The sequence below is a fragment of the Argopecten irradians genome, chromosome 2 (assembly GCF_041381155.1).
Source record: "Argopecten irradians isolate NY chromosome 2, Ai_NY, whole genome shotgun sequence".
Classification (NCBI taxonomy): Eukaryota; Metazoa; Mollusca; class Bivalvia; order Pectinida; family Pectinidae; genus Argopecten; species Argopecten irradians.
This window is the reverse complement of record NC_091135.1, coordinates 46,966,849-46,990,848: the sequence shown is the minus strand read 5'-3', so window position 1 is coordinate 46,990,848 and position 24,000 is coordinate 46,966,849. Positions and strand designations below refer to the sequence as shown.

Below are 24,000 nucleotides of genomic sequence, written 5' to 3'. Positions count from 1 at the left end.
CAAAAGTTAAGGGCAAAATTAAGACAATGTTATGATCAAGGGACGTAGGTGGAAGAAATATCAGAGAAAGTAAAGTACGAAATTCCCACTATAACTATTGAAAAAGGTTGAGGAAGGTACAATTATTATTCTTTATTTAAATGGGCTGGAAATAATCAAGTTATCTATATCATTCAGATCAACATTTGTGATATTTAACTGGCTTCTACACTACAATACTGTTTTTATAACATTGACATTTTTGAACGATTTTGTGATGAGAGTTTACTAAGTGATCTAGGTTTGTCGAGTTTAAAAAGCTCATGATAAAATGATTTGAAAGCATGTCTATCTTCTAAGATTGAATCCCAAGAGAAGTGAATAGACCAATCTTTAACTTAAGAGATTAAAATTTCTAAGAATCATCAAAGAAATAGAAAGGCAACTCTAAACTGGAGCCTCAAAATAAAAGAAAGAAAAAGAAGAGAAGAGAAAGAAGCTGAGAGAGCAATATGAAACCACAGATCTCATGGACTATAAAAGTAGAGAGCATATCTGACTGGAGGGGCTGCTTGAAGAGTAGCCATGTTTTATAGGTAGGTCGCCCTAATACATAACAACAGTCCTGACATGGTTATTTGTCATAGAAATGGGAAATGCATTATCCACTCTGGCACTTGTTAAATAATTGACCACTTACATTATTGCTTTTTGTTATTACATGTATCAACTGTTGCCCTGGAGATAGAGACAACACTGATGATATTGGCAATAAATTCACTTTTGCCTCTGTTCAAAAACACAATTTTTTGATAGACATCTGCTCCTAGAATCAGACATAGGTTCTGATGTAATGCTTTACCAGTATATGTATAAACTAAATGGCTGTGAGCTCTATTCCTTATCTTAAAGTGACTTAATCTACACAGAGATCATAATGAAACAGCTGATAAATTCCTAAATGAAACAGAATAAACTATACCTCATGAGTTAGTAATAGAAAATGTATCATTACAGATTAAAATCTTACTAAAACTTCATCTGATAGACACTCATTATCGAAAAAAAAACTTCATCACTGAACCAATTTCATCACCAAAACAGCTCATCAAAACTTCATAACAGAAACAAATTCATTTCATTGCTGAACCAACATCACAGTAACAACTTCATCGCAGGAGCAACTTATTGAAAATATTCTTTGAAACAACTTCATCACAGAAACATCTTCATCAAATAAACAACTTATTGTAGTATCACTGACATATATCTTAAGAATTTCAACAGAGAATTGACATCATCATTACATCATTATTGTTAAATCTTATTAAGGAATTTTATGATAAGTAACTTGGACCTATGTACTATTGAACCAAAACTAAAGCTTGAATTATTTGGATAACACATGCTTTTAGAATAAGCCAATCAAAATCCAAGTTTCCTGAAAATCTGTCAAAAAGTTATTTCTTATTCTTTCCTGACATGAGTATCACCATGCTTGCGTGTGTTTTATTGTAAGTATCACTTACATACATAATGTAGGCTAGGCATCATTCCTAAAACATATATATCTAGCTGTCACTAGAGGGATTAATAAGCATTACTGATAATCTATGGTAAAAGTTTACCTCTGTATACAACACAAATGGAGCTATATACCAAACTGAACTTTCATTCACGTGTAAATCACTGTCATGCATTTATAGAATTTAATCCACATATGGATGGGCACACCTTAATGGGTGTCAAAGTGGATCACATTACATTGTACAAAATAATGGTAAACTCTGACAGGAGAAAGAAGAGTCGACAAAGTTTCTTCTTTGTAAAGAGATGGATAGAGTGATTAATAGCGAGGGACAGAGGGATGACAGACTGAGTGATATGACAGAGGAGTAAAAAAAGATGGACATAGCAGTGGATAGAGAGATGGACAGAGGGATGACAGAGGGATGACAGAGAGGTGGATGGAGATGGAAAGTGTGCTTAATAGAGAGATGGACAGAGGGATGTCAGACTGAGTGATATGACAGAGGGGTAAATAGAGATTAACAGAGTAGTGGAATGATAGATGGACAGAGGGATGACAGACTGAGTGATATGACAGAGGGGTAAACAGAGATTAACAGAGCAGTGGATAGAGAGATGGACAGAGGGATGACAGAGAGGTAGATGGAGATGGAAAGTGTGCTTGATAGAGAGATGGACAGAGGGATGAAAGACTGTGAGTGATATGACAGAGGGGTAAATAGAGATTAACAGAGTAGTGGAATGATAGATGGACAGAGGGATGACAGACTGAGTGATATGACAGAGGGGTAAACAGAGATTAACAGAGCAGTGGATAGAGAGATGGACAGAGGGATGACAGAGGGATGACAGAGAGGTGGATGGAGATGGAAAGTGTGCTTGATAGAGAGATGGACAGAGGGATGTCAGACTGAGTGATATGACAGAGGGGTAAATAGAGATTAACAGAGTAGTGGAATGATAGATGGACAGAGGGATGACAGACTGAGTGATATGACAGAGGGGTAAACAGAGATTAACAGAGCAGTGGATAGAGAGATGGACAGAGGGGTGACAGAGGGATGACAGAGAGGTGGATGGAGATGGAAAGTGTGCTTAATAGAGAGATGGACAGAGGGATGTCAGACTGAGTGATATGACAGAGGGGTAAATAGAGATTAACAGAGTAGTGGAATGATAGATGGACAGAGCAGTAAATAGAGAGATGAACAGAAGGATGACATAGGGATGAGAGAGAGGTAGATAGAGATGGACAGTGGTAGATTAAGGATGATAGTGGTGGATATAGATATGGACAGACGATGACATAGGGACGAGAGAGAGGTAGATAGAGATGGACAGTGGTAGATTAAGGATGATAGTGGTGGATATAGATATGGACAGAAGGATGACATAGGGATGAGAGAGAGGTAGATAGAGATGGACAGTGGTAGATTAAGGATGATAGTGGTGGATATAGATATGGACAGAAGGATGACATAGGGATGAGAGAGAGGTAGATAGAGATGGACAGTGGTAGATTAAGGATGATAGTGGTGGATATAGATATGGACAGAAGGATGACATAGGGATGAGAGAGAGGTAGATAGAGATGGACAGTGGTGGATTAAGGATGATAGTGGTGGATATAGATATGGACATAAGGATGACATAGGGATGAGAGAGAGGTAGATAGAGATGGACAGTGGTAGATTAAGGATGATAGTGGTGGATATAGATATGGACAGACGATGACATAGGGACGAGAGAGAGGTAGATAGAGATGGACAGTGGTGGATTAAGGATGATAGTGGTGGATATAGATATGGACAGAAGGATGACATAGGGATGAGAGAGAGGTAGATAGAGATGGACAGTGGTAGATTAAGGATGATAGTGGTGGATATAGATATGGACAGAAAGATGACATAGGGATGAGAGAGAGGTAGATAGAGATGGACAGTGGTAGATTAAGGATGATAGTGGTGGATATAGATATGGACAGAAAGATGACATAGGGATGAGAGAGAGGTAGATAGAGATGGACAGTGGTAGATTAAGGATGATAGTGGTGGATATAGACAGAAGGATGACATAGGGATGAGAGAGAGGTAGATAGAGATGGACAGTGGTAGATTAAGGATGATAGTGGTGGATATAGATATGGACAGAAGGATGACATAGGGATGAGAGAGAGGTAGATAGAGATGGACAGTGGTAGATTAAGGATGATAGTGGTGGATATAGATATGGACAGAAGGATGACAGAGATGTAGTATAGAAGGAGCAGTAAGAATACTCACCTCACTTGCTAGGTAGTTGCCCTGTGGACGGCTCTCTGCCATACCTGGGGAGAGGGTACTGAAACCTGCTGAGTTCTGAAATCAAATGGAGGCATACAAAATCAATATATACATGTATGGTGTGATACAGTAGAGGGGCCGGCCGGAACCTGTCCTTCAGTATCCCTGATCCCCTGTCAGCCTCTGAAACGTCCTACACAAATCTATATGTAAATCTCACTTATATAAACCATGTCTTTTTCACATCAAACTCCCAAGGAGATTAACAATTCATATCAAAAATTCAAAAACCATGAATAGACAAATAGGTCCTACTTTCAAAAAGCAAATTAAGTGTTTCGTGGTGGGATTTGGTTTGCATTTTCATGACAAATTTTATTTTCTAGTTTAAATGAATTGGTGTACGAACTTAAAATTTTCTGAGTGGACTTCAATTTTAACAAAAAATAAAAATAAGTTAAAGACATGTATATATACATGTAATTTGAATTTTGGGCATTCCAGTGGCAAATTGCTTTTTTTTCAGTGTAGACATTACTAATTATGGTTTACACTATCTGCATGGCCAACCTATGTGTAATGCTGAAATTGTTGTCCGATGTTATGGAAGAGGATTGTGGAGAATCATACTAGTTTCTCTATATAGCAGAAACAACAAATTTTGTCTAAAAACAAACATGGTAATATAGCAGTAAATGAGATCAAGGTCATCAAACTACATGGTCAATGTACATTACGGATTAACATAGACAAAACATCCTCATATAATTAGTACATCATTTCAGATATATGCATTATCAAATCACTAATCATTAGGTAATTCATTATATGAACTACATATTAAGAAAATTATGAAAACTGAAAGACAAATAACAACAGACAAAAGGAAATTAAGGCATGATTCGATCTTGAGACCTTTTCTGTACCTTGTTTGGTATTGTGTGAATGAGAAAGAGATCATGCACACATTAGAACCAAATAAGTTCAATTCTAATGTTTCAGCCAGTCATTTTAAGTGACAGCGTTTGTAGCCGACCATCAACCAGGGGTGATTTCCATCAGTATATGAGAAGCTGACAATACAGATTGTCTACTATTTAATCAGAGTTAATGTTGAATAAAAAGCCACCGAGAACCCAATACTTTACATAATCATACATCCAGTCGTATGGGTGAGCTCCACATATCAAAATGCTCTGTTTTCTCCAACATCTAATAGCATCACCAAATGGAAATCAATATGATATCATGTAGCTGTAACCAAAATCTAGATACTAGTTAGATGTGATTCCCCGTCCTACATTTACCGTTGTTCTAATAAATTTCCATTAGCCTGTGTATGCTGTCTCCTCCCAAACATAGCTTCATACAGCAAATACTTGCACAGTCGAACCACCAATAATATTTACACAATCCTCCAAATTGGTTAAATATCATTTCAGGCAATTAAATACAATCAATAATCTTGCTTACATTAATTCTGTGATATCATCAATAAACACTATTGATTAGGGGAGAAATCTCTGTAAAAAATCTTCTATAGGTGAATCTCTGTGTATCAGTGTTGTTTTTGAGGGGAGGACTCAATAAAGGTTGCTATGGAATCTTAAGATACAGTGGCTGTATATGGTTATGTACAGTCACTGTAGGGGATATATCTTAGATACAGTGACTGAAGGTTTTCTTAGAGACAGTGACTGTAAGGAGTATCTTAGATACAGTGGCTGTATGGGTATCTTAGATACATTCACTGAAGGTGTATGTTAGATACAGTGGCTGTATGAAGTATCTTAGATACAGTGGCTGTATGGTTATCTTAGATACATTCACTGAAGGTGTATCTTAGATACAGTGACAGTATGAAGTATCTTAGATACAGTGGCTGTATGGGTATTTTAGATACATTCACTGAAGGTGTATCTTAGATACAGTGGCTGTATGGGTATTTTAGATACATTCACTGAAGGTGTATCTTAGATACAGTGGCTGTATGAAGTATCTTAGATACAGTGGCTGTATGGGTATCTTTGATACATTCACTAAAGGTGTATCTTAGATACCGTGACAGTATGAAGTATCTTATTTACAGTGGCTGTATGGGTATTTTAGATACATTCACTGAAGGTGTATTTTAGATACAGTGACAGTATGAAGTATCTTAAATACAGTGGCTGTATGGGTATACAGTCACAGTAGGGGTTATCTTAGATACAATGACTATATGAAGGTACATCTAATAGAGTAGCTGAAGGGCAGTATAGTATCTTAGATACAGAGGCTGTAAAGGGGTATCTTACATACAGTGACTGTATGAGTATTTTAGATACAGTGGCTGTACGGGGGAATCTTCTTAGATACAGTGGCTGCAGGGGTATCATAGATAGAAATATTCCCTACAACATTTTAGATAGCTACTGTAGAAATATCATAGATACAGTGGCTGTAGGGAGTAGCTTAGATACAGTGGCTGTAAGATGTATCTTAGATACAGGTGCTGTAAGGTGTATCTTAGATACAGTGACTGAAGGGGTATCTTAGATACAGTGGCTGTAGGGAGTAGCTTAGATACAGTGGCTGTAAGGTGTATCTTAGATACAGTGGCTGTAAAGTGTATCTTAGATACAGTTGCTGTAAAGTGTATCTTAGATACAGTGACTGAAGGGGTATCTTAAGATACAGTGGCTGAAAGGGGTATCTTAAGGTACAGTGACTGAAGGGGTATCTTAGATACAGTGGCTGTAAGAGTATCTTAGATACAGTGACTGAAGGAGTATCTAAGATACAGTGACTGAAGGGGTATCTTAAGGTACAGTGACTGAAGGGGTATCTTAGATACAGTGGCTGTAAGAGTATCTTAGATACAGTGACTGAAGGAGTATCTTAGATACAGTGGCTGTAAGGGATATCCTAAATATAGTGACTGTATGTGGTATTTTAGATATAAGCGAATACAGAGATTAACTTCAAATCAAAGGCATTATTTGAGATATATCTTAAAGTGAACAGTCTGGCAAGGCTGGCTAAAGTCGGTAAAAATGGTGTGAATGTATCCAGTATAATTTCTTATGAAATGGAAAAATAAAATCTCTCGTCAAAATCTGTCTGCGTACGAAGAAATTAATTTAAAGTATGGAAATTCTAAAACGTCCTCCCGACTCAATATGTCCGTGGTTACATTTCCACGCAGCCTCGCTTTCAATGTTTTCAACTTTTCTTTACTTTAACGGTCAGAACTTGGAAACTATGCAGAACTTGACCGTCGTATTAATATGTGAGAACTTTTGAAAAGCCAATGAACGCATTTAGACTGGTTTTTTTTGCCCGACTATTCACTTTAACTTACTTGATTGTACATGTTGCACATATAAATATTATTACATTTCATTTATCGTTGACAAGGCTATATGTTTTTTTCCTGATTGTTAAATCAATTTCAAATTTCAAACTAAACAACAATATCTAATTGCATATATATATATATAGATATACATCATCTTATTGCATACATTGGCTAAATCATTGTAGGTAAGGCAACTTAATATTAAGTGGTGCACTGTATCATCGGTATACCGATATATCCAGGTTCAGTTTGATGACGATACGTATCGCGGTACAATTTAGTTGTATCGGTTCATTCGGAATCATTCGGGAATTTCCATATATTTCCATTAAATTTTCGTTTTTGACGGGAAATATTATAATAATATTCTTGTTAAAGTAAAATAAAATCCTGTAGTATTGGTCGCACTTTTGCAGGACTGTCAAATAAGTTGGTTTGATATTGATAACTATTACTCATAATAGAAAGTAATAGAACATGTTAACTGATTATACTAATATCTGGTTTATGGTTACACTAACCTATTACAGCAAGTGATGTTGACCATTCTTTCAACTTATCACAAGATATGTATAGTTTAGCAAGACAACCAGGAAGAGAACTTATTTTTTTGCCTATTTTATTAGTTCAAGTGTAACTGTTTTATGAGTGGACATAAACATTTCTTGTCAGTCTAGTCTTACAGTGGAGAATAGGAATTTATTTTGCAGATCATTTTTACCATTAATTTACCATTTCAAAGAAAAAATTTAATGGCTCTCAAACTCAGAGTGGAAATATATTTGTAGGAATACAGGAAAGTCGTTATGCCTCGAGCATTAAAGAGCACTATGACCTCTGGGGACTGTGAAGATCGAGACATAATCCTAATCCATGTATATAATACCATCATTAATTATAAATCTGTGCATAGTTACCTGTTTGAAGCTAACTGATGACTCAGGCACAATTTTCACCTGCATGTTTTCCTGTTTGTTAATAGCTTTAGGTGATAACGGTATCTATTTATCCTCAACATTTGTCTTCACACTCATCACTGAAGCCAATTAACACCAGCAAGCACCTGTTAACGGCTCTGTCGATACCAGGTTAACTGTCTCCTCAACTGTTAATGAATTCAGTAACGCGACTTAAAAAGTCTAAGAGTAATGAATTATCAAAAACACAAAAATTACATCCCTGAAAATCCTTCCAGTGGTATCAGATCCCAAACACAGATACAAGAGTTGTAAGAACACGTATGTACTCTAGTAGGCACCCCACACGTTAGAGTGTACAGGTAAGACCAGTAATCAGTACACGTTGTCAGACCGCCTCGGGGGCCCTGTCACTACAACAGCTGACGGCTATGGTACACGACTCCATCACCTGTTCATCAGGCCCCAAATAGGCACCTGTCAGTGGGTCATGTGACCACTAACTTTATGATCATGTGATTGACTTTTTGAAACTGATTGGTGACAGGAGGAATTTTACCTGACATAAAATTTGTCAGGGTTATTATTACAGTATGTAATCATGCAGAAAGGTTTACCCCTTTCTCCGTACATTTATAACAATTTTAGCCCAAATTGAAAATCTTTCTTTCTGCAATACTAAATTTCAAATAAACACTTTATTAATGGAAAGCTACAGATAAAATCTTGTCTTTTCTTTTCTTGTTTATATGCCCTGAACATTACTTAATCCGTAAAATTTAAGCATTTGATTATATCCTTTCCTGTTATAATAATGTTAATGACCACTCTGTACAGCAGCTAGTGCTTCACCCCTTTGTATCAGCATACAGTACATTATTTAAGTATGTACACAATACCTACAGGTAATATCTGGATGTAAAGACCTTAACTCCCAGGATCCTTTGTTAAATGGGCCTTGTCATATGTACCGTCATAAAACAAATTAATTCCTCCTCCGTTGGGCATTCACATCAAATTCAAATTGGTTTGTCAGTGTAGTTGGGATATTGCACTTTTTCAGTGTGAAATATTTCTGGTGATCGATATGGACCCACCATCTGGGATTTCCATCTGTATTGCGATCATTAATTCAAACCGATTCCCGATCTATTAGATTATGTTGTCAATGACAATCGTGGTGAATCACAGAGTAAGATGTGAACATTCCTCTACCAAACCATTCTATGACTACGCTCAATATGTAACTTGTAACGAATTAAACTGGATAAAAAAAAAACAACGAAAAAAAAATAAAAAAAATAAACCAAATAACTTTTTTTTTTAGACAATTAACACAATTTGTAAACCCAGCATCCCATACAAACTAGCTGATAAACTGGATTATAATTATTAATTTCTACAGGAAAAATAAAGTTTTAAATCAATAATGATTGAATTGAATAATACAGTAATGGATTGCCCATTAAAAAACTCGAGAGAATGCAAGCATTATTGAAACATTATTTCATAATCAAATTTCACAGTGAATTTTTTGGTGTACTTTGCATTTTCTAAATTGCAGGATAGAGTTATGATATTATTTGATAATGGGGACTGCAAAAGTTAATGCTAATAGTAGTGCAGTGTACATGTAAAAACTAAAACTGAATAAAAACTCCCAGAAATGATTGCCCCTCCCTCACAATCACTGATCCCTTTTTAATCTTTGATATTAGCCTTTGAATAATGATCATATGTCACATTATTACAGTCTCTTCTTGTGGAATGGTCAAACATGTCTACATTTCATAACTTGTCTAAGAGGTTTATAATCAATGATAGTTTTTGGTTGACTTTTTAAATCTTTAATATGATCAGGTGACTGTCATTTTATACAGATGTTTTGCCAGGAAAGTATTGATTCTTACTTAAAAATTGTTAACACCTGCTGTTGTTAAAACTGTCATTTAAAGTTTCACAGCTGACTTCATGTACAACAACTTAAATCTTCTTAAAGTCACTGAAGGCAATAAAAATGAGTTTAATTATCTCAAGACACTGGTTTTGATCAATAAGCATTGCATACAAAAGAAAACAATAGCCATTTTAATTTTCACCGTTGTCACAGAGAGAGTTCTCATACTCTACTGTGTATCAACCAAACTTTAAATCTAAACTAATATATCTGTGGTCTTAATTACATCAGACTAAACATTCAAACTAATATATCTGTGGTCTTAATTACATCAGACTAAACATTCAAACTTAAATTGTAACTGGACCATGCATTTACTATGATCCTAAAAACGTCAGGAAAATGGAGCTTTAATGTATTTAATAAATATATAACAAAATCAAGAATATTAATAATTCACAATTAGAAAACGGTAATTTTGTTGTGTTTGTTTTCCTTTCTTTTGTCATTTGAGATATAAATAATTCTTCATTTCTGGAGACATTACGAGTTGAATTAAACAAACTACATTAATTCCTTGCTTCACCATTTTAAAGATCAGATAAATATATAAATTCAATGTAATCTTATCAAGAATATTTACACAATATTTGGTTTCTTTTTGATTGAGAAATTCTATTTACCTCTAATTGTAACTACAGGATAGTCCTTGATTGACCTTTTGACCTCCGTAAGGTGATACATCACCAATTATGCATAGATAATATTCTATCTAATTAGATAAATGACTATAAGACAATAATTACATATTAATTACTAAAGGTGAACACAGGGTGAAAGGTCATAACCACAATTACTATACAATAATCCCTGATAGAAACAATTTGTGTTACAACCTGATGACATGAACAATGTAGTGAGGATATGTTGTAATGGGAAACATGACAGGTATACTGTAGTATTATAGAGGCACATCCCTCACTCACCATTCATACTAACAACTATACTTACCGTATAAGTAACAATGACAGCCATGACCTATGACCTAACCCCATGACCTTGAAGTTGTCATATCCACCACAGTAAAATAACCATAAGTGTCCAATCAGATGAATGACCTGTCACAAGGGTTTATCAACAGTCTGATGGAGATGAAAGGATTCCACTGAACTTGGTGTAAGCATGAATGAACACGATCTGACCCCTGGGAGTCAGCTGGTGTGACTTTATCAATGACCAATGATCCTCTGGGCCAGAACACACCGTTTCCACTAAAACCTTCTGATTAGGTTCATATTAGGTAACTGTTTTTATACTTAACATGGTACCTGATGTAAGGGAAGGCTATTGTTTACACTGTAATTTTTTATATCATAGTAAGGACTGTGGTCACTTCATAATAAGCTATGTACATTTGTTTTCAGAGGAAACCCATCTTGAGTACGCACATTATTTCATAAATGAATATTTAGGGTGCATCCTGATTTAAACAACAATGTTCCTAAATTGAATACCAATTAAAGGCTTGATCCTATTGTAGTATTTGGTGGCTATCTCTAAGATCCCATGGTAGTATTTGGTGGCTATCTCTAAGATCCCATGGTAGTATTTGGTGGCTATCTCTATGATCCCATGGTAGTATTTGGTGGCTATCTCTATGATCCCATTGTAGTATTTGGTGGCTATCTCTAAGATCCCATGGTAGTATTTGGTGGCTATCTCTAAGATCCCATGGTAGTATTTGGTGGCTATCTCTAAGATCCCATGGTAGTATTTGGTGGCTATCTCTATGATCCCATTGTAGTATTTGGTGGCTATCTCTATGATCCCATTGTAGTATTTGGTGGCTATATCTAAGATCCCATTGTAGTATTTGGTGGCTATCTCTATGATCCGATTGTAGTATTTGGTGGCTATCTCTAAGATCCGATTGTAGTATTTGGTGGCTATCTCTAAGATCCCATGGTAGTATTTGGTGGCTATCTCTAAGATCCCATGGTAGTATTTGGTGGCTATCTCTATGATCCCATTGTAGTATTTGGTGGCTATCTCTAAGATCCCATGGTAGTATTTAGTGGCTATCTCTATGATCCCATTGTAGTATTTGGTGGCTATCTCTATGATCCCATGGTAGTATTTGGTGGCTATCTCTATGATCCCATTGTAGTATTTGGTGGCTATCTCTATGATCCCATTGTAGTATTTGGTGGCTATCTCTATGATCCCATTGTAGTATTTGGTGGCTATCTCTAAGATCCCATGGTAGTATTTGGTGGCTATCTCTATGATCCCATGGTAGTATTTGGTGGCTATCTCTAAGATCCCATGGTAGTATTTAGTGGCTATCTCTATGATCCCATGGTAGTATTTGGTGGCTATCTCTATGATCCCATGGTAGTATTTGGTGGCTATCTCTATGATCCCATGGTAGTATTTGGTGGCTATCTCTATGATCCCATGGTAGTATTTGGTGGCTATCTCTATGATCCCATGGTAGTATTTGGTGGCTATCTCTATGATCCCATTGTAGTATTTGGTGGCTATCTCTATGATCCCATGGTAGTATTTGGTGGCTATCTCTATGATCCCATGGTAGTATTTAGTGGCTATCTCTATGATCCCATTGTAGTATTTGGTGGCTATCTCTATGATCCCATGGTAGTATTTGGTGGCTATCTCTAAGATCCCATGGTAGTATTTAGTGGCTATCTCTATGATCCCATGGTAGTATTTGGTGGCTATCTCTATGATCCCATGGTAGTATTTGGTGGCTATCTCTAAGATCCCATGGTAGTATTTAGTGGCTATCTCTATGATCCCATGGTAGTATTTGGTGGCTATCTCTAAGATCCCATGGTAGTATTTGGTGGCTATCTCTAAGATCCCATGGTAGTATTTGGTGGCTATCTCTATGATCCCATGGTAGTATTTGGTGGCTATCTCTATGATCCCATGGTAGTATTTGGTGGCTATCTCTAAGATCCCATTGTCGTATTTGGTGGCTATCTCTAAGATCCCATTGTAGTATTTGGTAGCTATCTCTAAGATCCCATTGTAGTATTTGGTGACTATCTCTATGATCCCATTGTAGTATTTGGTGACTATCTCTATGATCCAATTGTAGTATTTGGTGGCTATCTCTAAGATCCCATTGTAGTACTATCTCTAAGCAGAAAGAAAAAAGCTAATCAGTGGCCAATGCTGTTATGAAAATTGCATATGTTTTATTAAATTTATTCCCGTCCCAGAGCCAGAAAGCCAGAGTACCCAGAGAAAAACCATTAACCAGAAATCAGTATCTGGCAGCTGCCACACATGGGAATCAAACTCACAACCCAGAGATGAAGGGTTATATGTCGGAATATGTCTTAACCACTGTCCTTTCTGTAAACTACCAGGGCATATCATTATTATATCCTAATTAATAAGACAATCTTTCCTTGAAGTTGTTCCACAAATACCATATATATCATCAAATAATAACAATTGGTTAAGTTTTTGAAACAAAAAAGTTTTTTGTGTAATTTTCTACAATGACAAGGCCTTATACATGGATGTGCACTGCTGTAGATTGTAAGCCCTATACAAGTGCAATATGATGGTAAAGATGTGAGTGGTATTTAATTTTGCTGTAATACAATCTTCATTAGATGGATGAGATCTGAAATCCGACAGCTTTGCCATGCTATACCATACATCACCCTGATACTGCTAAACACTGCATGTTCCATTACGCAATAATGGTTCGGGATGTATAGAATTTCATTATCCAATGATCTGCCTTTATTTAAATATTTCCACAGAAAACGCAATTACAGAAATTCTTGCTGATACCAAATCATGGTAAATAAATGAAATTCATGAAAGTTTGTAAGCCAGATTACAGATATATCTATAAAGCTGTTTCAGAATAGGCACACTATCACTTGAAATTCTCCATAGCAGTAAATTTGATTTTTTCTGTCCTGAATTTCACTCTTTGCCCAAGAATTTATTGTCATGTACAAAACTAGTTATTGTAATTCGGAACCACGGCCACGTCCTAAGTGCTCTGTACATTGTCACTATTGTCTTAGAGATAAAGTTTATGAAGCGTTTTTGTGTTCAGACAAAAAAGATACCATGTGATATTGTTCTACATAGGAATTACCAAGGGATGATATCTTAAAGACTAACTACAACAACAAAAGTGGTATTATCATAGCTAAATTAACCATGAGAAACACATTATTTTATGTTGTGTTTTCATAAAACTCCTTTGTAGTATTACCCCAGCATTGTTGACAATATTCCTTAGAGCATAAAACAAAAAGATCCTATGGCTTGGTTTTATAGCTTACTCCTTTTTGTTTTGTTTATCTGTTTTTATACGATATGAAACATAATCGTTCATGATATATCAATAATTCTTTTTTATTTTGTATCATATTCAATAGAAACATTAGTCAAATGCAAATAAAACAGACACAAAGAGTAAATGTGATCAGTGCGGTGGTAATGGAGGATTCCTGTGTTGGGCAATGTCATCAATCTCCCCATCTTCTGTGTAAACACTCCACACATTATAGATGACACCAAGCAAACCAACATTTTGATTTATTATACATTTAAACAAATCAGGAAATTTCTCTACCTAAACTCTCTCCAAATCTCTGGTCTTTCTTGTCCAAGGCTGGTTTGGGAGACACTGGTACAGGGGCATCTTCATGTATGCTGTTACCATGGTCACCAGATACCAGACTCAAGTAAGCAGGAAAATAGGTTGAAGGGAGGGGGGGAGGGGGTCTTACTTGAGGGAGGGGTCTAATTTGTGGCTGGGGTCTTATTTGTGGGTAGGGTCATATTTGTGGAAGAGGTCTTATTTGTGGATGGGTGGGGTCTTAATTGTGGGAGGGTGGGGTCTTATTTGTGGGAGGGGTCTTATTTGTTGGTGGTCTTATTTGTGGGAAGGAGGGGGGGTCTCATTTGTGGACGACAGTTACAACCTGTGTAGCAGGACCACTTTGAAAGATAACCTATCTAATGAGACCACCAGAGATTCCATGTCCTGCAATTTCTACCATAAGGGTTGAATCTGCATGGTGATGGTTTTCAAAGCTTTTTATTGACCAAATAAAGACATGCCACAGCTTATCTATTGAAATTAAAAGTTTAAAAGCCTAAATAATTCAAGGCTACATACAGATGAACAGCCTCTTTAAGAACTGACAGTTCTATTCAATTTCTATTCATTTCATTATATGGAAATTTTCTTCCTGAGCTTCTCATAAGAAATAACTCAATCCCTCTACTCTAATTCAAAATAACTGAGCAGGATGCATTTTAATGTTTCACACTTACACACAATAGACACTTAACGCAATCTGGTGCAGATACTAAAGTTAGAAGGTATAAAATGCTTCTGTTATCCTTTCATTGGACACCTTAACAGACAGTCCTCCATCTAATACAGAGTGACTTTTTTCAACACTTTGAAGAATTTCATAATTCTTTTATGAAATGAACAAAAAAAATCAAATCTGAGAAATCATAAAGGCCACATTCGAAACCAAATCCTTCTTTTGTGTTCGTTCTTTGCCTGATTTTTCTATTTAGCATAAAACAGGTGTTTGAAGTGGAGATCATATTACAACGTCAGTACTTAAAACCGAACAGATATCATTAATACTGCCTAAATATGAAGACTGCGAGAGGGACATGGAGGAGTCGACACGCCTTACCTGGCCAGTTTACCTGGACGTTTACCTGTACAGCAGCTGTATATGGTCCACCTGCCCTCTCAGTATCAATGATCTGTTGTGACCTGCATCTTAAGTGCGTTTTTAATATTAAGTAAATATCATAATTTGCAGTAACAGCTACTAAAGTAAATATTGGATTTGAGCTCTATTGTCATAATGAATATTGGTAATAGAACATTTATTCACTAATGCATCCTTTTTATATAATCCATTAATCTGATATTTTATTTGTATTTTAAAACCTAAAACTATATTCTATAATACTTTTTTTCATTGATTAGAATTTTACAGACTACTCTTCCATATAAAATTAGGATGGATATGACCAGACGAGGCAGGACAGGATGGGAAGGACACACCGTATTTGACCCAATAAGCGCCCTGTCCCTATAAGCACTCTATTCCAATTTAAAGCCAAAATTTCACTTACCTTAAATGCAGACTGAAAATTTGAAAAACATTGGGTTTTTTTAATTAAATTTTTTTTGCAAAATGATATATGGTTTTGGTCATACAAATGCCTTGTTTTTTCCAATCACATTTATTTGATCAAATACGGTAGGTGGCACACCATATGCCCCCCTTTTTCATACTGGAGGTATGAAAACAATATCACTGGAAAAGCTTACTTCTGACGTCCTTGGTGATTAAAGTTTAGGATTTCCAATATAATAGTTACAATTATTGAATTTTGAATATCTTTTCTTTGTACAGTTCTATATCTAATCTAGTTAAGGCTTACATCAATCATATAGACCAGTTCGAGGACAGTTCAAGTCCAGATCCTTTCATGAGTTAATAACTTATTAATATGAAGAAAATAAACAACAGTGTTCTGATATGAGGCAAAAATCTCTTCAAGTTTTAATTAATTTGTTGTGCATAAAGGAAAAACTTTTTTTTTTCTTCAAACATAAACTTAGAAATACCCTGAAGCATCAACATAATCTTTGTTTCATGTCTAATTTTTATCCCAACAAAAATGTTCACTGGAAACATATTCTCTCTGTTAAATATGCAAAGTGAAACTGTGTTTTAGTGTAACTTATATTCTTTTCAACAAATCTCAGGATTCAGAGAAAACATGAAAGACTATATATATGTGTATACGTGTATACGCACAACATTGAAAACTTTGGAGGAGAGTTGTTAAAACATAGGGAAATTTAATTAAGAACTGAGACTTGAATGACTAATTTTCACTTTTACTTTTTTACAGCGATAATGATATTTAAATATACACCTGTACAGTGACAGATGTTAAAATATTGATCTACAAATAACCTTCACCAGTATCACAGAAAATTATTTCTAAATAAATTAAAATTTTGCAAATGTTGTGTCAGACAGTCAGGCAATTTGATAAATGTGATAATAACTGGCTTTAATTACATTTTGTATGTGATGACATTTTGACACGATTATTTAATTTATCAAATGACGACAAATTTCAGGTCATGCTTGGTTGGAGATGCCAGCAGATAAAGGTGATATGAAATGCTTTAATGTCGCTGCATCACATCCCATCACTATTAAAATGTTTCCACAAGTAATTATACACAAGAATACTAGATTTATACTTGAGATGTATCATTTATTATTACAAAATCTATTCTAGTTTTATGGTGTAATCATGTAAACTTGCTTGAAAGCCTCAGCCAGCCTGCATACAAATTGAAAGATGTCGTGGGTCAACAGAAGGTCACTCTTCACCTGTGTATGGACAATAAAGTCAACACTTTTATGATTTTCTATTTGTTTAATAGAGAATTAATACGATTTATTAGTTTTATTATCTTGTTTTACAATTATGGAATCAATTAATTTACTTTCACTTGAGATGGATAAAATGAAATATGGAAATGAAACAATTTCATGTGTGTGTCATTCATGAATATTAACTTTTATTATTTAATAAACTGTATTTCAGATACTAAGTATTTGAGGAAAAAAATCCTCTGCTTTTTAAAACATTATACTACTTTAATATTACAGTTTTGCAAAATTTCATACATATTCACACTGAATTCTTCACATTCTGAAGATTGATATTATTGTGTGAACATCAGCTTTTCGCTTTGTTTTTGTCAATTTAATGATAATTTACTGCACTATTTTTGTAGTTTTAGTGATGTGGTACAGGTCCCTAGCATATTGAAATTGCCAAATAAAATGTAGCTTAATGAGTTTTGGTTCTACGATATAACAAAATCAGCCAAAGGTTTTAAACAAGAGGCCCAAAGGGCCTTAACGGTCATCTGACTACCTTGGCAACAGTAAAATTAATTTCATATGGTGTCACTTTGTCCGGACCATGTCAGGATCATTTTCCATTTCCTTCAACAAATTTTATTTCAAACAAGAGGCCCAAGGGCCTTAACATGTAGAAAATTAATCAGATATAGTGTCATGGTAGCCTTCTTCTATTTGGGATCAACCAGAGATGTACCAATACTTTGTCGAACCATGTCAGGATCATTTCATGCAAGTTTCAGCCAAATCGCACAGGTAGAAATTGAGAAGTTCAAAATGTGTTTTCAAGATGACGGCTGTGGTGGCCATCATGGATTTTGGATTGACCCGAAAAATAACAACACTTTGTCGGGACCATGTCAGGATCATTTCATGCAAGTTTCAGCCAAATCGCACCTGTAGAACTTGAGAAGAAGTTCAAAATGTCTTTTCAAGATGGCGGCTGTGGCGGCCATCTTGGATTTCGGATCGACCTGAAAAATAACAACACTTTGTCGGGACCATGTCAGGATCATTTCATGCAAGTTTCAGCCAAATCACACCAATAGAACTTGAGAAGAAGTTTAAAATGTGAAAGGTTAACGCACGGCGGACGGCCGACAGCAGACGACGACGGACGAAACATGACGACTATAGGTTATCCTGACTCTTCGGGTCAGATGACCTAATAAATGGAGATAATCTTTTACATGAATGGTTCTTTAAAATATTTCTGCGCGCACACATTTCTTCTCTCTCAATCTGTTTAAAATCTCTCTGTCCTTTTGGGCTCTTACTACCATGTAAACCTCTTTCTATCCTTTTATCTCCATTGATCCCTCTATCTTTATTTATCCCTATCTATCTTTTTATGTCCCCCAATCCTTTTCTATCACATAACCTTTTTGGTCCCTCTATTTCTGTCTTTGTCCATGACAATCTTCTTTTTTCATCACTCTATCTTCTTCCATCTACAACAATCTTTTTCAGACCAATTTTTGTCTGTGACAATCTTTCTTTTTCATCCCTCTACTTTTTCTGTCTGTGATAATCTTTTCCCATCCTTCTGTTTTTCCTGCCCCCTCCCTACCATCTCTACCCAGATGCAATATTTGTGTCCCTTGTCATTTATGAAATGGAACAGAAGTATAACAGTAATTTTATCATCCTCCAATCGACACAAAAGACAACTGGAATCATAACATTTCCAATTTAAATTAAACTGATGGCTTTTTTCCCTTCCATTATCAAAAATGTCTATTAGGAATTGGAAGTTGAAAAATGAGTCATGCCTGTTTAACAGTTTCATGTGAAGCATAAATGTCCCCAATAAAACATTCAAAATGCATCAATACAGATAGAAAGGCAGCTTTCATATAGCATCCAGTTACAAGCATTAACCGGCCCAAGATTGTAGCTGATCACTTAAGTAAATTAAGTAGCACCATATTTCTGATTTGTACGATCTAGAATCCATCCCATAACAGGGCACGGAGGAGAACTAAATTGTCTGCAACTTATAAATATTTGATAATTTGAGAGAGCATTAAGACAGAAAATGATAGATCTCACGATCAGAACTTACCAACTTATCTGCATACATAATAGCTTGTGACAAAAGTCCTAGATGGCAAAGTCATGCATATTTGATGATGAGCACTTTACTTAAATAGACTGTTCTATAGCTGTGGGGAAATATTTGTTGAACCTAATTAAAATCGTTCTGAAGGTACGTGAAGCTCTTTATATCAGACATAGATTCCTCGGGAAATTAATATATAGGTCACCACATATCTATACATACACTTAACTTAAATATTCAAATACTCTATTGTACTACAAAGACAATTTTACATTAAAGATTCATGCTTATATATAGTTCCAATGATATATAATAGTAAAATGTTATTTATGATCATAGGTGATATTTAGGACAAGCTAAGCAATCTGTAAAATTTTTCTCTCAGTATCTAAATCACATACAAAAAGATAATTAAACCATGTACAAGAAATCCAAATAACAAAATTAATACACGTACCCTTGTTTTCTGTAGTTTTGTGAAAAATGCTCATTAATAACTTCTGACAAGCAGATTAAAAATGAAACCTGTAGAGCAGTGAGTTTTTATGTCATTTACTATTCTATTTATAGTAACAGTGACCTAGTTGTCTTAAAATCAATCTTATGCAAGAAAAAGTGTTCAGGTTATGTGTGAAAAGTTTCTTTAAAACTGTTTATGAAATTTAAGCCTGCAGAACAATGGCAATATTTTAGCAATATACATACGATATATCAAACAAGCACAACCTTTCTTTTTTCAAAGACTGTATTGCAATTGAATTTCCAAGAAATGTCAAAAAGTACTCTGGCTTCCTCTGCTTTGTCTTAATCTGGCACATCCTTACAAACAACCTTGAATATGTCTTTTAACAGAACATGAAACAAAATTAACCCATAACAGTTTCAACAGTATAAATTTTTGTTCCTAAATTTAATGGAGGCAGAACTCACATAAATTCACTATTTTTATCAGATAGCAGTTTTCACACTTACCAGTACTTAGAAACACATTTTATTATGGACACCATGAAAAATGTTTATCCTTTTCTAGTATTTGGTTTAGCTGGAATAGTCCAATTTTCCTATTTTATGCTTTTTCCATTGTTTCCCATTCTGAATATGTGAAATAAAACAGTTGCTATTGGCAACAAGCTTGAATATAACATGATATCCTTATTGAGTACACACCATCAAACCTTGTGTAGATAATTTTACCAGGAATTCATTTCTCCACATAATAGTTACTACCATATAACTACCCTTATAATTGTCACCTAGCAACCGTTACCATGGAGAATTAAAATTGGAGGACAAATTATTTCTACAATCCTGAATGGTAACATCCATCTTGTGCTATCCAATGACAGATGCAATAAGGATTGGTATCAGTGAGAAAACCCAATAATTCCTCCATATCTAGGTCACCCCATCAACTTTATCTGCACCTAAAATATCATTATAGGTAAATTAATACATCTTTTCATACATCAATATACAGTATGTACCAGTATTTCATATAGTCCTGGCATTTAATAGTTTTAACTCAAACTAATTGCAAAAGAATTTAATATCTGTTTTTTGTATAGATTTCAAACATCCATATTTGAGCATATTCTTGATAAAAAGAGCAGCTTGAGGAACTCATTCCTGATGTTTGTTGAAGACTGTTATGTATACAGCAGATTTAAGTAAGAAAATGGTGCACAAGGTACAGATTCCATTGTTCCCAAACTACAAGCCTTTACTATTTCCAAATACTGGGTAGCATTTTTACACATGTGATAATTAAATCATGATGTTGGTAACTTGGGAAATTAACAGTTACACATGGTCAAGTAAAGAAATATCAAATCAATCTAACATAAGTTAATGTATATGTTTAAAAATTCTGGAAGTTTTCTTATTTTCAAAAAGTACTTCACAATTTTTCATGGTACTTAATGGTTTTTCATAGTGATATACATTCTATTACCAGTATCAGCTCTGTCGATTTAAGGATGTACATTGTTTTCCTGGTAGAACAATTCTATATCTGGAGTTACTGGACAGAGAAAACAATGAACAGATAGAACCTGTGGACCTCCAAACTTATGAGTGAGGGGCATAGGGCTTCTGCTAAAATGTCTAAAGGACATCAAATTAACGAAATGGCAACCAAGGCAAGGATTGTCCCTGCAAAAATCACAGTCACGATGCAGACAATTATGGGCAAAAAAGCAATTGTATTTGATTTTTTGGGTGCAAGACTTTACCCGAAATTTAGAAATTGAGCCATTGAAAACAATAAATTGAATTAAGCACAGGATCATATGTTCTGAATTATGCAACAATTTGAAAGTAGCCCTGTGTATATAGGGTATAGTGCCCAAGTCAGTTTCTCCCTTAAATCACCTCAGATCCTTTGGTTAGCCCTGTGTATATAGGGTATAGTGCCCAAGTCAGTTTCTCCCTTAAATCACCTCAGATCCTTTGGTTAGCCCTGTGTATATAGGGTATAGTGCCCAAGTCAGTTTCTCCCTTAAATCACCTCAGATCCTTTGGTTAGCCCTGTGTATATAGGGTATAGTGCCCAAGTCAGTTTCTCCCTTAAATCACCTCAGATCCTTTGGTTAGCCCTGTGTATATAGGGTATAGTCCCCAGTCAGTTTCAAAAGAATTGTACTGAACCCAGGGAAGAGGTTATGTTCAATAACTGTACATATTGACAAGGCAGACTTCAGTTGAATACAGACTTTATATCAGACTGGGATGAGGAAAGAATAGAAATTATATACATTGTTCAAAGGTGTAGACTCAGTAGGCAGGCAATGGTGGTTGCTAGGGACATGTTAATGGTTGCCATGGATAACTGTTTATTGAATGACCATGGCTAAAGACCTGAAAATCACAATTAGCTGGCTAAATTGGTCATCACTGGTGAGCACAACAATGGAAACCACCATCATGTCTAAATTTAAAAGCCAATAGTGTTGTCATGACGACTAGATCATCTAATTATGGGTAATTCAAGGATAATATAGAAGATAACTGTATCACACATGATTGGCATGCTAGCTATCATAAATACGTCTATATCTGTTGTTTAATTAACAACATGTCTGCTTTACAAAGGGTAATACTTATTTCTAGATTATTTAATCATTGAAAATCATCATTTGTGGATATCTGATTATAGCTGAATATTCATTCAAATAGTCTATTTTGAATATTCCTGATTTTTCTTTTTTTTTTTTCAAAAACGTCTTGCTTTTTTTCCTTATGTTTTTTATTCCATGGATATTTTATGTGCGGAAAGTTTGAATGATGCTGATATAATGTTCAAATTATCACTTACATTCACTTTTTCTTAATGTCATTTAAAGTTAAATTCTACATATCTTCTTGATTTATTCTTTAAGCACTAAGATCCTTTACACACCAAGATCTAGATCCCATACTTATCAGTAAAGTTTGATACATAATACAAAGCTACATCTATAATTAATGGATTAAGGATTACATCATCCACTCCTCTTTTGGACCAGAACAGCAAAATGTATGGAAAAGAGCTAAACCAATAATCAATATGGTTATTTTATTGTTTTGTGATAGTTCAGAAGCAAAATAAATATCATTCATTCTTAGCATTAACACCTCAAAATGAAAACTGCATTCTACTCCCCACTTGACCTCATTGGTGGCCAAGATAATTCCTCAAAAGTCCCATTTATGTTCTTCATTTTCTTCTATAGAAAAATCTTCTACGGAAACTTGTCAAAACAATGGAATAATATACGAAGAAAGAATTTTTAAGATATGTGTCCACATTTATAGAATGATAAAAGCTGCTAATTATATAACAATTAAGAACTGTACCTGAGCTTGCCGGTGTGGAATATGATTTCTAGAAAAAGTCCCTTGTAGAGATTCCGCATTATTTCTGAAATGATACACTGTATCCATGGTCATTGTCACAGGTGTGGGATACAGGTATCAATCACAGGTGTATTCACTTCAGGTATCTCAGGCGTATCTGCTATAGGAATCCACTATAGGTGTACGATCTACTACAGGTGTATCTTCAGATATCTGGTAGAAAGTGTCATACATCCAGCGTCCAATAGTAACCTCACATCTCTATATAGGCTATGTAATGGTACAGCGCTATTATCCAAATAGATACATGGCATCCGTTTCTCATTAATTACCAATAATCATTAGGGCGAATCAAAGTACCATATAATTCTAGGAAATCATCCTAAATCACTAAATGATACATCACTTTACACCAATACTCTCCATATCATCAGCAACACATCAATGTATGGCAGTACATCGTTAAAAAACATCACAATTTCAAAGGCCGTAAAAATCCATAATAGTTGAACGTTTTTCAAAGTTCTGAGCTTCACTAGAAAGGTGAAAAGTATATACAAGCACTAAGTCTTTAATCCTTAATCAGTGAAAGGAACCCAGTGTACTTATTCCGTGTATTATATAACCAAGCATTTCCTATACAAGAGATCCTTGTACGTAACACCT

The 24,000-nt window shown here is 35.1% G+C and overlaps 1 protein-coding gene across 5 annotated transcripts in view; it reads right to left on the bottom strand.

Annotated features, from left to right (window-relative positions):
* The window catches only part of LOC138315715 (TOX high mobility group box family member 4-like), an 82,196-nt gene that overhangs the window by 24,778 nt on the left and 33,418 nt on the right, over positions 1-24,000 (bottom strand). For 2 of the 5 annotated variants that reach the window (XM_069256948.1, XM_069256947.1), the window contains exon 3: positions 3,792-3,866. In XM_069256948.1, coding sequence (XP_069113049.1) covers positions 3,792-3,833 — 42 coding nt within the window. In that variant the 5' untranslated portion in view covers positions 3,834-3,866. Of the gene's footprint in view, positions 1-3,791; positions 3,867-8,048; positions 8,499-23,334; positions 23,691-24,000 lie in introns of those variants that run through there. The other 3 variants (XM_069256944.1, XM_069256946.1, XM_069256945.1) reach the window with 3 other exon arrangements.